This window comes from Ruditapes philippinarum, unplaced genomic scaffold, assembly GCF_026571515.1.
Source record: "Ruditapes philippinarum isolate M1 unplaced genomic scaffold, ASM2657151v2 ctg1349_1_1_1_1, whole genome shotgun sequence".
Taxonomy (NCBI): domain Eukaryota; kingdom Metazoa; phylum Mollusca; class Bivalvia; order Venerida; family Veneridae; genus Ruditapes; species Ruditapes philippinarum.
Genome location: NW_026852031.1, coordinates 64,574 through 79,465, shown reverse-complemented (window position 1 = coordinate 79,465; position 14,892 = coordinate 64,574). Strand labels below are relative to the sequence as shown.

The window sequence follows — 14,892 nt, the reverse complement described above, 5'->3', positions numbered from 1 at the left end:
GTGACTTTTCCTTTGATCTTTTTGGCCCTTTTTAAGTCACACAAGACTTAAAAAAAGACACACAAGTAAAAACGGAATGAATAGGATCAAAGAGAATTTACTGTTACCCATTGTTCTCCAAGTCACACAAGTACCTCTGGGTTCGTACGGAAGGACAGACAGACGGACGGACAGAGCCTATTTCTATATCCCCCTTAGACAAAAAGGTTAGGTACTTCAACCTTTTAGCCAGGGATTTTGCTTAAAGTTACATATATGTGCCTGGCATAGTGGTAGGAGTTGGGAGGTACATGGTATGCAAGCAAAAGGTGTCTCATAAGTCAAAATGGCTGGCCCTTTCAGTAGGGGTGACACTATAATAAACAAGACCTCTTCCTTTTATATGACCATTTTTGCTGTAAGTTACATGTATGTAGGAACAGATTATATAAGTAGAAACAACATTACAGATATTAACAATTTATTTCACACTTTGTTACCAGTAACAATATATATATGTAATATAAATGCCATGTATATACCATCTGTATTTCATTACTTTTCATTTTGTTATGGAAGAATTTTCTTTTTTGAAAGATTTTGAATATGTCCACCCAGTCATTTTTGTCATGTACAAGAAATTTAACTTAGAAATAAAAATATTTTTCAGGCATATAAAGCTAGAAATACGACAAGAAATGATAAACTAGGTTTGGATATTTTAACACATTACGTGGAATAATGTAATGATTTGTTTTGTAAGTTGTAAGTATTTAATGATGATCAAATAAATCACAGACAAGAGTTGGTCATTGGTGTAATTGTATAATAAACAATTTGTAATCAAGAAATAAAATCTGGTCACCAGATACAAGAAATATACCCTACTGTTTGTAATTAAATAAAAAATATTAATAATTTCTTATTATTATGCTATGAAATGAATCAGATCTTTAATAAATTACAAAAAAAAAGAAAAAAAAAAAGACTTCACAAAAAATGACATAATGCCCATCCAATTATAAATTGGGGGAGTTTCTGGTAAAAGTAAAAATAACTCCATCTTGCACATAAATAATCAATAACCCATGTGACTCGCTGACATTTTTGTACATATTCTTTAAGGTTCAAAAGACAGAAAGAGTGGGATAATCTAATATATTTTAGGCAGTTTTTATATTTTACTCTAACATTTTAATCATCATTATAACAGACAATCTTTTGAAATAAATAGTTCATTTAGCTCAACTTGACAACAGAAAATGGCCATTATATCACTAATTGTTTTCAGTAAAAATGTCCATCAAAAACATTTGGCTAAAATTCATGTTTGATATGTACTAAAGTGCCAAATGAAATAATTTCTACATGTACACTTGTATATTCTATAAAAAACAAATACTAATATTATGAAATGATAAATATTGATAACAAATAAACATGCGCAAACATCTTATTATGAGAAGATACATGATTTTGTTTCTTTACATCTTTCTATACATCAATCTTTAATTGACCAATATAACAAGCACCTGTACTGGGACTTTTTCAATTAATATCAACAAAACATTGTAAATATTTTGACAAATAATAAAATACAGGTATAATTGTAAAGCAAGATGTTTTCATAGAAAAATGTTGAAAATCAGTCAATAAATCATGGTGAAATTTGCTGCATTCAATCTTCAAACCAGTCAATTTACTATATATCGAGTTGCGTCTAAGTATAAATGCTGTATGTTATAGAATGATGATGCTATGATCAAGGTCAGTCTTATCAAGGTCAGTCATCAGGCAAAAAGAATATCTCAATCAATCAAAGGATTAATTTAGATGCATAGAAATGAAGTAACATATTAACAGTGGTTGGGTTCCCACATTATCCTTCAGCATGAAATAATAACAAGAGGGCCATGATGGCCCTAGATCGCTCACCTGACCCATCAAAGTCATCCGAGCAATTACCTAGACAAGCATCCTGACCAAGTTTCATGACAGTTGAGTCAAAAATGTGACCACTAGTGTGTTAACAAGGTTTTTCCATATTTGATTGGTGTGACCAAGTTTTTGACCCCAGGTGACCCATATGCGAACTTGACCAAGAAATCATCAAAATAAACTTTCAGACCAATTTCCAGGATATTTGGATCAAAACAGTAGCCACTAGAGTGTTAACACGATTTTTCTATTTTTACTTCCTTAACCTAGTTTTTCATCCGAAATGACCAATGTTCAAACTCATCCAAGCAATTACCCAGACAAGCATCCTGACAAAGTTTAATGATGATTGAGTAAACAAGATTGCATTTGAGAAAAATGCTATGCCACCGCATTAATCCTTGTACCTTCAGACAATAAGATTTTTTGATTTTTTTTACTATATGTTGATATTGAAAATCATAGACCCCCGGGGCAAAGGCAATTTTGACCCCATGGCTATAATTTAAACAATCTTGCTAGAAGTTCATTTCATAATGTTTCATGCAAAATATCTAACCTCTAGCATTTGTCAATTACTAGAAGAAATTTTTTTTAAGTTTTTACTACAAGTCATGTTTAAGTATTTACTATATACATATAAGGAAAACCAATGACCCCGGGGCGGGGCCGATTCTGATCCCAGGGCTATAATTTGAATAACCTTGGTAGAGGTCTACCAGACAATGCCTTATGCAAAATATCTAAGCTCTAGGCCTTTTGGGTCTTTACAAGAAGGTATTTTAAGTTTTTACTATATGTACATATAGTGAAAATCAATGACCCCCGGGGCGGGGCCGATTTTGACCCCAGGGCTATAATTTGAACAATCATGGTAAGGGTCTACCAGACAATGCCTTATGCAAAATATCTAAGCTCTAGGCCTTTTGGGTCTTTACAAGAAGGTATTTTAAGGTTTTGCTATATGTACATATAGTGAAAATCAATGACCCCCGGGGCGGGGCCGATTTTGACCCCAGGGCTATAATTTGAACAATCTTGGTAGAGGTCTACCAGACAATGCCTTATGCAAAATATCTAAGCTCTAGGCCTTTTGGTTCTTTACAAGAAGATTTTTTAAATTTATTCTTATAATTCCTTTTGGTTGCCATGGCAACCAGATTTCTGCATGGAATGAAATTCTTTCAACAACTTTGGAAGCCCTTCACCCAAGGATCAATCCTGCCAAGTTTGGTTGAAATTGGACTAGTGGTTTTTCACAAGAAGATTTTTTAAGTTCACTATATAATCTATATAACACACACACACACAAACAAACACACACACAGGTGAATCGCTATATGCCACCGCATCGCAGATGCTGCGGTGGCATAAAAATGTGACCACCAGAGTGTTCACAAGGTTTTTCCATATTTTGGTGGTGTGTCCTGGTCTTTGACCCCAGGTGACCCATATGCGAACTTGACCTAGAAATCATCAAAACAAACTTTCAGACTAATTTCCAGAATATTTGAATCAAAACAGCAGCCACCACTAGAGTGTTAACAAGATTTTTCTATTTTTAGCTCCTGTGACCTAGTTTTTCATCCGAGATGACCCATGTTCGAACTCATCCAAGCAATTACCTAGACAAGCATCCTGACAAAGTTTGATGATGATTGAGGCAAAAATGTGACCGCTAAAGTGTTAACAAACAAACGTGGAAGAAGGACAGACATTTAACAATCTTAAAAGCTCACCCAGAGTTAGCTCTGGTGATCTACTAATATAGTATACTGTAACTAGCAGTATATGTACAGCATGTTAAAGTATCCAAAATATCAATGCAGGTATAGATAGAGATCTTCACTATAATGTTTTGACTAGTGAAATAACATGAGTAGCACTATGTTGATTTAGTTACATATATAGAAACAACCTTAAAACTATCACTGTTTTTCTTTTTTTCTTATCTTTAGGGTTTTTTTTGCAATCACAAATCACGGCCTAGTCTATCTATCTCCTGCACGAGGAAATCCATATCTTCTGTTGTTGTGTCAAAATTTGAGAGAACCATTCTGAAAAAGTTGACGAGATCTCCGTCTGGGTTATATCCGATCATCATCGAACCACACTGCATCATTCCGGCTTTAATTGCTGGGGCAACCTGAAGTATGAATAATTAAACAAAATATTATCTCAATATTTTTATGGGATATATATACCACTTGTCTATCCTACAGGTAAAGGTGATTTTTCAGGTCAAGGTGATTTTTCAACTATTGTCTGGAAAGATCAATAGTGTCTCTATCTCACATTTCCTAATTATTGTCCAGTTAAGAAGATTCCATCACTTAATTCAATGCAAGCAACTTTACTGTGTTGACCATCAAAGTGTTATCTTAAGACAAATTCTCCTTAAAATAACAAATACAAAATCTGACATACTACTGTTCAATGTTTTTCCACAGCTATTTTAAAGGATCTTCACTGAGTGTTGGATCATTTTCACAATTATTGACTTAGTGGAGTCCCTTTAACTGTTTGGCATGGTCATGTAATACGGTAGAGACAAGGTAAATTATAATGACATACCTTGGCAAGTTTATCCCACCATTCTTTGGTCTCCTGTTGACCTCTCAAGCTAGGTGGTATATACCAGAAACATACATTAGTGCACTCTGGATCCTGTATAAGTCTGAACCCTGGTGTCTTCTTTAACTTTTCAGATAAATATCTGTTCAAATATAAATGTTGACAATCAATATACATGTGTACATGTATATAAAACATAAACTGACTTATCTATTACATATAAATATTGACCATCATGTTATTTTTAACAAAACCATCAAAACAAAAAATTAAATGACTTTACTTTAGGAAATTACAAACTCATGTAGAGTTTCCTTAACCTTGTTTATGTTAACTTGAGAGATGGAGGACATGAAGATGGGGGTAATTAATTGTTAAAACAGCAGTTTATGATATGTACACTGTTCAACAGTAAAATATGCCAGCACAACAGATAGAAGCATAATTTTCTGATTGAAGCATTATTTTCTGATTGAAGCAATACTATCATGTTGTAACATATAATATAACTAGATAAGTAGAAGATGATGTAACCTTGACAACATAAACAGATGATCTATATCTCTCTCCATGCCACTATCTCCTTTCCCCTTCCATAACATCCATAGTTTGAACACATCTATCTTTCTACCACACTGTAGAGATTTATCACCGGTGTCATACGAGACATCATAGTTCTTGTCTTGTTGAAACAGGTACCGGGCATTAGCACAATGACAATCTTGTAATACACCCTGAAATTAACAAAAAATACTTTAATATAGTCATAACAATACTATTACACCAATACAGTCTTACAACCATGGGTTTACCAACCGTGTCTACCAAAATGTGGGTTTTAGACTACCAACCGTGGGCTTGTGACTAAGTCCTGAGCAAAACATACAGTATATTTTATGATGATTGGTTTATGATATTATATCTGATGCCAATCATGCCCTCACACTATTTCTACATATTAATGTGAAGAAGTTTTCAAGTTATTGCACAATAATAATTAAGTACAGGTATAGAGTACAGGAACACTTGTTAACTAAGCACCAGTATATGAATGAAATATTATTTAAAATAGCACTGAACAAAACAAGAGCTCACAAACTAAGCATTATCAAACATTTGTAACATATTTATCATGTAGAATAAAAAAATCAATATTCTTTTTTAATACACATATGTTCTGCTCTCACATGTGGCATCCTATTTCTAAAGTAACAATAATATAAATCTAACACTTTGTTTACTGCATCTTATCTGAAGATTAAAAGTCTAGTCTATAATTAAGTTTATATATAAAGATGTATAGTTTATGCTATTAAACTATAAATACCGGATGTTTTGTGAGGAACATTGAACATTGTAGAGGTGCTCCCATCATTTTATGTGGGTTCCATGTCATAGAGTCTGCCCTACAAATATAGGTACAATACAGCAATTACCACTTTATCAAAGCTTTTAAGCTATTTAAGACATTATTTCAAATAGTAGATGTAAATATTTACAAGTATCTAGGATTTTGAAAGGTAAACAAAAAGTCAAAAACCTTTGATTGTATAACCAAAATTATACCCTTATCTCATAAAAGAGAAGTGATTATCAACTGAAGTTAAATCTACAGAGTCTATTAAGAGAACAAATCACTTCCCTCATTTTTTAAATGATTAAACAACAAGAATAGAAGTGACACTGATGAATACTGGCCAACACTGATTTTTCAAACATGCAACCAAACTTGGAGAAAGAGTATAACAAATTATTGTAATAATGCCCATTTGACTATTTTAATAACCCTATGACCTCAATATAATAAACCTTGGTAAAGGTCCATTTTAGGTACCTGTCTGCCAAATATCTAACGTTATTTATCAGTCAATCAATGAAAGCTGTAATAAAACATTTTCTAGAGTAAAATGTGAAGTTTAGTAATTAATTCTTACTTTTCAATGCCTTTCATAAGACTCCTGTACTTTTTAGAAATAGCTGCACTTCCGCCCCACGCGCCGTCCACGTGCAACCAGAGCCCGTGCTTCTTACAAACATCAGATATCTCATCTAGAGGATCATAAGCTCCTAGAACAGTTGTTCCTGCTGTAGCATTTACAAAGAATGGCTCATAACCCTGGAAAATAAAACAACAGACCCTGAATAACATGAATATAGGTAACACTGACAAAACTTGCTCTATGGTAATTGACATTTACCTAGAAAGTCTGGTCAAGTTTTCATGTGTAAAGTTAAGAATATCCTTAGTGACCATTGTTTGACCATTAGAATTAAAACTCCATCAAGTTCAATGGGGCCAATGAATTACCAGAGCAATATAAGTCACTAAAAATGAAGGTATGATGAGACAAGATATTGTATGATAAAAGGGTGTGGCTATTTAAGTGGTTGAAGCACCCCCCTCCCCCTTACTTTTTGGATTTATAGGGATACAAGTATCAAAATATTAGCTAAAACTTGCGTGATATGAATGTAGGACACTAAATCCTTATAAATTGGAGCCAATATCTTGCTGAGTTTTCCAGCATAACAATCACTACATGCCTTGAGGCCACTTGCTGTACATTGTGTAGACAAAAATTTCAAGCACCTATTTATGTAACTAATTTACTAAATAAAGTAACTTCTACAAAAAATATCTGCTTCTTACAAAATACTCTGTAAATAACACAATTTGTTAAGAAATAAAATTTTCAAATTTAAAAAGCTTAGGTTTCTGAGAGAAAAAAATAAACACAAGTTCTTATATTCAAAAGGTAGTAAAACTGATTGTTCTTTTTTAACTTTTTAAGAAATAACAAGAAATGAACACAAGAAGAAAATAACCTAGTTTAAAGTCTAGTTAAGTCACAGGTATATTTACCTGTAAAATATTGGTCAATCGGGAAGCATATTTACCATAACCTGATCAAATCATGGAAATATACTGACCTATCTACTGGACTACAGTATTGAGCTCTACTGTACTACACAGTATTATAAGTTCAAGATGAGGTCATTGGTTAATATAAACAGCTCAATCAATAAAGTCACAATGGACTAACCTACTTTTTTAAGATAAAGTACATATAGCAGCTTTAACATCTAAAAATAGGGCATCATTGTTAACAAAGCTTTTCAAAGAATTAGAGATTACAGGGTTGATAAACTGGAAAACATTTAAAATATTGCCAAAACTTTAATGCATTAAAATGCAAGACTGTAATTAAGTCAAGATTTAGGATGGAAAAAAACCTTTGCTGGTTATTTTTTGTGACAATAAATGTGAATGTTATACAATTGCCATTCTGAATGTTATACGAAGCTTTAAACCTAGGTCTGGCCAAAGATTGGATAACATAAAACAATGACTACAAAGGTGATATTTAAATAACCCTAAAAAATATTATGATAACAATTGTTTATAGTTTTACATAGGAAAGATTTGAGAATCTAATCATCCTTAACTTTTAGCTATGTGTGTATAACAATATATTCTACAACAATTGCATGACCAATTTATACCTGTCCTATAGCTTTATTAATCTGATCATCTAGATCAGCTGCAATCATTTTGCCTTTCTTGTCAGACTTCACAGAGAATATATTGTCTGTTCCTAATCCCATCATAGCAGCACTTTTCTTGATTGAATAATGACCCTGTAAACAATAAATTTAATATAAGACCATGTTAACAAATAATTTAAATATAAGACCATGTTAACAAATGATTAAAATACAATTGATTTAAATGTAAGATCCTGTAAAAAATAATTTAATATAAGACCATGTTAACAAATAATTTAAATGTAAGACCATGTTAACAAAATGATTTAAATACAAATGATTTAAAGGTAAGATCATGTAAACAAATAATTTAATGTAAGACCATGTTAACAAATAATTTAAATATAAGACCATGTAAACAAATAATTTAAATATAAGACCATGTAAACAAATGATTTAAATATAAGACCATGTAAACAAATGATTTAAATATAAGACCTTGTAAACAAATGATTTAAATAAAAGACCATGTAAACAAATAATTTAAATATAAGACCATGTGAACAAATGATTTAAATATAAGACCATGTAAACAAATGATTTAAATATAGGACCATGTAAAAAATGATTTAAATATAAGACCTTGTAAACAAATGATTTAAATATAAGACCATGTAAACAAATGATTTAAATATAGGAACATGTAAAAAATGATTTAAATATAAGACCTTGTAAACAAATGATTCATGTAAACAAAATTAAACAAATAATTTAAACATACATATAACACATATTGATTAAATGAAAGACATTAAATATTATTAATTTAAGCTAGGTAACAAAGTGTATTTTATGTTTCAGCTTTAAGGAATTGAAACAGAAATATTTTTATGTAAATTAGATAATGAAACTATGTATTTTGTGTTTAATTTAGAGTTAAAACAAGGATATTCTCTTATATTTTGTCTTAGGGTAAAAAGTATGTGTTTTTAATGTTTTGTCTACAGGTAAAACAAGTTTGTTCTTTCATTTTGTGTACAGGTAAAATGTTTACATTTCGGCTAATGGTTAAACAATCATGAATTTTTACATGGTGGACTTTAATTTCGAGTTATTCTTAATATGGAATATACATAGCTACATACCTTTTCAGAAGTAAATACACATAGAGGTTTTTGTATAGCATACAATCCTTTTGTTTTAATTTCAGGATATTTGGTATATCTTGCAACATTCATTCCATACAAGTTGCCCATAGATCCACCTGTATAAATTATAGCAAACAAAATCTTCTCATTTGTCTCATTTAAGTGATCTTGTACAGTAAGATGATTGTTGAAAATATTAACATTAGCAGTACATTTTATATAAAATACATCTTCTATAAACTATTTACTATTTGATAAAAACTACAGAGCAACCCCCATAGAGTGGCCCTCTAAAGAGCATCACCTCTTAACAAAAACAGTTTCAACTTTTCCTACAGACTTTACAATAAAGTTATACTCTCTACAGCAACACTTGTTATAACAACAACCACAATCTTTTGTCAACTAAATGGTGTTTTGCACAGGTTTTTCTGTGTATTGTAATAATTAATGAATCAGAAACATCAACCATAACAAGGATTCTAATGAAGGACAATACATGTATATAGAGCACAATTTGACAGTTGGGTGGATTAAAGAAAATAAGTTGAATAAATTGACAAGTGGTTCCTCAAATAAGGTATCTTTGGATGGTTATTAGTCTAAGGGGGGACTAAAATGAGAGATTTTCATATAACAGCCAAGTATGTATTTATTATATGTGTAAATTATGAAGGTAATTCACCTGGCACAAAGATAGCATCACCGCCATCAAATCCAATATAGTGCAGCATTTTACTATAAATCTCTTTCTCCATTAGTGTAAACACTGGGGCTACCTCATACGTGTACTGACTGGAGTTTAGAGCCTCTGTTATCCATGCACCTCCTAGCGTGTACTGATCCATACCTCCATATAACTGATTGTAAAACCTGGGGTTGGCTGAAAGTAAATAACACAGTTCAGTATCATAATCACACAGTTAAATCACCACCATAACACAGTACGACGATCACTATTATACAGTATGACATGATCATCATTAAACAGTATAATCATAAATATGAGCATCATTACACAGTATGAAAAAAATATGAGCATCATACACATCAACACAGATTCAAAACAAATGTTAAATTTCCTATAAACTTTGTTGCTATAAAAGATTTGATGTGTATGGCTGAATGCCAGGAATTTGATTGCTTATACCAATTATCTAATTGTATGTTATTAACAGTTATAATTAACACTCTTGATGTCAGAGAATGTATGATTAATGTGCAACAACAAAACTGCTCTTCATCATGCAGTATAACTACATTATATACCTGGCAGCATCAAACATCATGAGCACATTTTTAATAAGTTAGATTTCAGACACATTGACATAGTTAAAGTTGTGATGGAAACTTCCAGTTTTACTTCTGGTTATGTACCTGTACAACAGAACCCACATAAGCAGGTGCATTGATACAACCGTGAAGATTCAGTCTATTTGCTGAATAGCAAGAGAATAGATTCATAAAGAACAAACTAATTAACTTACATGTTTTGACACTGTACTGTATAACATCTTTACACATGTTCAACAGCCTGTCTTCACTGGCAGGTTCATCTGTAATCTTCAGTTCCTTTAGCATTGCCTTCAGTGTCTCTGGTTGATGAAAGTCACATACACGTCTGAAATAAAATACCAGACAACAAATTAGACTTGTTATAGTGAACATCCCCACTGACAAATACAATAATGCCAGCGTTTTTTAAACTTTAAAACCTTTAAACCTTGACTTTTAGATGCAGGCCGGTTTTCACTGCCACCACCTGTATATTAAATGCTTTACAACTTTACACCTTCTGATATTAATGCCTTTATTTATATAGTTACCATCTGGGATTCTCCAGCAAGAACAAAATGAACAATTTATAATGCCCACCTGATTCCTGAGATCTGTAAATTCTTATTTGAATATTTATATCCCATGATGCAAGGCATCATGACCTTTGCCATTCAAATGACATCATGTGACAGGAAGCTGCCATCGTTTCAAAATGAGGCTGCAGGGTAGATAATTTTATATACTATGATTAAACAGTGTCAAAAATGTCACAAGAAACAATATTCTCAAGTAATTTGAAGCAGAAGACATTTGTACTAGCACATATATAACAGTGCAGATCTAAATGGTGCAGCTCTCTCTGTACTTCATGAGTAATTTCCAACAACAATGAAATTCACAATTTAGCTGAAACCTTTCCATACAAATATAAGCTTTGTTTTAGTATGAATAACATGCAAAATTCTGATTGAAAAAAAAATATATATGAAAACCAAAGCATTAACACATCATGTACAAAAACATAAAGAAAATAAACCCAGTGCTGTTCTGCTAACAAATGGTAACATGAAGTGCTATAAAAAGTAAGAAAAGATAAAATGACTGCTCTTTTCACGTTGAAATGTCTGGAATAAAATTGTAAACATAAATCAGTTGGCAGCAACTTTCCCATTCTAATATATCTTTATAATGATGGAAACTACAGGAAATAGAAGGAAGTCATGTTATTTATATATATTGTCATGGTGCTAACTTAATGGCACCATGAAGCAATATTTAACTAGGTAACTCACGTGTCTCTATCCATTGCATCAATCAGCCCATCTTGTATCACAAGGTCAACCACGTTTCTTAAGAACTCAAGATCTGACTTGCCAGGAATTGTTTCCCCATTCTTTGCTGTGGCTCCGTTAGTTGTTGCACCGTTAGTTGCTGTGAGTTTTTTAGCAGCACTATGTTGTGAGTGACCGTTTGTCTCTTGCTGACCTCTCTTCAATACACCATTGCTTGCTCTATTCTCCACACCATTAGACACACCATTCATAGTTGCCATCTTGTACAGGTTATCTAAAAAGGAAATAACTATGTTTATACAAGATGCCTGAGGGTAACATGTCAAGCCCATTGTCACATCTGACCTTGAGGTATGACCTTGACCTTTGACCTAGCCACAGGGTTCTTGTGTGCGACATGCTGTCTCATGATGTTGTACATCTGTGCTAGGTTATTTGAAATACCACCAGCTAGTGATAGAGTTATGTTGTAGGCAAGCTGTTTGAGACCATTTTATGCATTTGACCATAAAGTAAGACCTTGACCTAGCCATAGGGTTCTTGCAGGCTACATACCATCTCATGATGTTGAACATTTGTGCCAGCTTATTTGAAATTCCACCAGCTAGTGATAGAGTTATGTTGTAGGCAAGGTGTTTGAGACCATTTTATGCATTTGACCATAAAGTAAGACCTTGACCTAGCCATAGGGTTCTTGCACGCTACATACCATCTCATGATGTTGAACATTTGTGCCAGCTTATTTGAAATTCCATCAGCTAGTGATGATAGAGTTATGGTGCAGACAAGCTGTTTGAGACCATTTTTTGCATTTGACCTTAAAGTATGACCTTGACCATTGACCTTGCCATAGGGTACTTGCACCCGACACATAATCTCATGATGCTGAAAATTTTGAAATTCCACCAGCTATTGATAGAATTATGGTGAGGACAACCTGTTCGAGATCATTTTTTTGCATTTGATCTTTAAGTATGACCTTGACATTTGACCTTGCCACAAGATTCTTGCTCATGACATGCCGTCTCATTATTGTGAACATTTGTGCTAAGTTATTTGAAATTATGCCAACTAATGACATACCCCATGGTTACTTCCAGGACAAGCATAATCGGAAGACATACACCAAACTGCCATTTTGACAACCATTAAAAATTACCACTTCTTCTTAACTGTCCAAAAGAATTGTAAAACTAGGTTGTTACAAACATAAGATTGTAGCAGAAGAAATAACCAGGCACACACAAAACAACACAGGTGAGTATACCAAGGAACAGACTCATGTCAAAGCTTGCATGAATTATTATTAAAATTGCATTTCTCCAGATGAAATCAAGGTTGAGAAAAATGTACATGTATCATGAATTTAAGAAATGTAAAAAGATTCAAGATTAGAATAATAATTTAAATGTTAAATGCTATTATTGGCTGATTTTCCATATTTCTACTGTGTGACTTTTTCTTCCCATATTTTGACTTAAGTGGCTTGTAAGTGCCATTTGCAATGTGTAAATAACTTTCTTGGTTCACTGCACAATATTTAATTCTTAAATACTTTTTCAAAATTTTGGCACGCTGCTTTAAATTTCCCTAGGTAGCATTTAAAATTATTTCATTGAAATTTCAACAATTTAATGCTTCTTTCACTAAAAAAAAAAGTTTTTTTTCCACTTTACTGAATTCTCACTGGACGGATGTCCTATCACTGAAATTTATATTGTTATTTTGTAACTTTACTAATAAACTGAATTATCAAAACTTTCAGACCTCTACCCAAAAAAGTTGTATTAACTACACATTAAAAAATATTTGACAATAAATACATTAACAGTCCACAACATCATAGGCTGTTAACATTTTATTATACAATTAAGTGTAACATCATCAAATATGTGATGATTCTTTTAAATGTGACTGAAAGCATGCAGTAGGACAGTGTCATAAAAAATGCCGCAGCTGCCTTCTGTCGTCAGATAAATTATATGGGTTAAACTAAAATGTGTCAGTGTGCCAGAGAGATCATATTTCTAGTACACCGCTGACATACAACAAAATGTCACGTTTATAAAGTTTATCTAGTATAGTAAATATCACGCTACATAGGTCATGTTCTATATAACATATATTCAATTATCACTAAATGCCAATTTAAATTAAATCTGCAATGTTAACTTGACTGGCAGATTATCTCATTTTACTTCTTTTATATTTGTAGAGAAGGTAAACAGGTTATGGGTTAATGATAAAATTGATTTATCAAATTATAAATAATTACTATCATTATGAGTATAAAATACACAAGTTATGCACGCCAACACTAGGACAGGTTTTAAAATATTTTATTGATTTTTACTAGTTTTGGTCAATACTTGACCTTCATGCAGATCATTATAATGATTATTGAATGATTCATTCATGAAAGTGTACATGTTTATCATATAACAATATTACACTTAGACAACCTATCAGTTCATTAATATATATAACTGTATAATACTGCAGTAATATTATAATCTAAAACTCATGTTCATAAATAATTCAGTATTTGTCCTTGTGTTGACACTGCAGAATCCTCCATTATATATATCTTATTTTCTTATTTATATACTAATGAACATGCAATAAAATAACATTATTTCATTATTTATTCATTTTTTCATTTTCTACTCAAACTGGTATGTAGCCAGTCTACAAATTTACCTTACAGTTGAATGTCCTTTATATAATACAACCTGAAAAATCACAGTGTGTGAAAAACGTATTATAATATCATTTATTAATTTTTTCATCAATTCCCACTATTACAATATATAATATAACTTCACTATCAATATAAGAGACAAGTAAACCACTCACTAGCAAGGATACAAATGACTTCATGAACACTGTAATGTAACAGTTATTACAGGAAAATTTCTCAATATGATCATGCTCTAGATTGTGGAGGAAAATTTTCCTCATGAATGACCTTGACATTATGGGAAAACCTGACAACATGCAGCAACAGTTATTTGCTCTTTGTTATTGACCTTGTCATGGTCTGGTTGACATGGACACTAGTCTATAAATAGCACAGCAACTATAGTGAGTTCAAAAAGACCACGTATTATGATAAAATCGGGAGTTTAATATGTATGAAGGCATTTACTATTTAAACCTGATGAATTTATACTGTTATGTTCAACATGTAGTAAAAG

General features: G+C 32.1%; 1 protein-coding gene across 3 annotated transcripts; it reads right to left on the bottom strand.

Annotated features, from left to right (window-relative positions):
* Positions 1–3,720: 3,720 nt before the first annotated feature.
* LOC132747298 (cysteine sulfinic acid decarboxylase-like) lies at positions 3,721–14,654 on the bottom strand. Of its 3 annotated transcripts, none has more exons than XM_060736634.1 (11): positions 14,552–14,654; positions 11,696–11,969; positions 10,613–10,746; positions 9,811–10,008; positions 9,123–9,241; positions 7,996–8,130; positions 6,426–6,607; positions 5,819–5,897; positions 5,026–5,225; positions 4,492–4,633; positions 3,721–4,063 (listed from the first exon to the last, which is right to left on the bottom strand). In XM_060736634.1, the coding sequence occupies exons 2-11, from the start codon at positions 11,953–11,955 to the stop codon at positions 3,890–3,892; spliced, it is 1,623 nt and encodes a 540-aa protein (XP_060592617.1). In that variant the 5' UTR covers positions 11,956–11,969; positions 14,552–14,654; the 3' UTR covers positions 3,721–3,889. The 3 variants fall into 3 exon arrangements, with proteins under 3 accessions (XP_060592617.1, XP_060592627.1, XP_060592637.1); XM_060736644.1 differs by lacking the exon at positions 14,552–14,654 and adding an exon at positions 14,396–14,537; XM_060736654.1 differs by lacking the exon at positions 14,552–14,654 and adding an exon at positions 11,001–11,121 and having other exon boundaries at positions 11,696–11,835.
* Between the last annotated feature and the right edge of the window lie 238 nt (positions 14,655–14,892).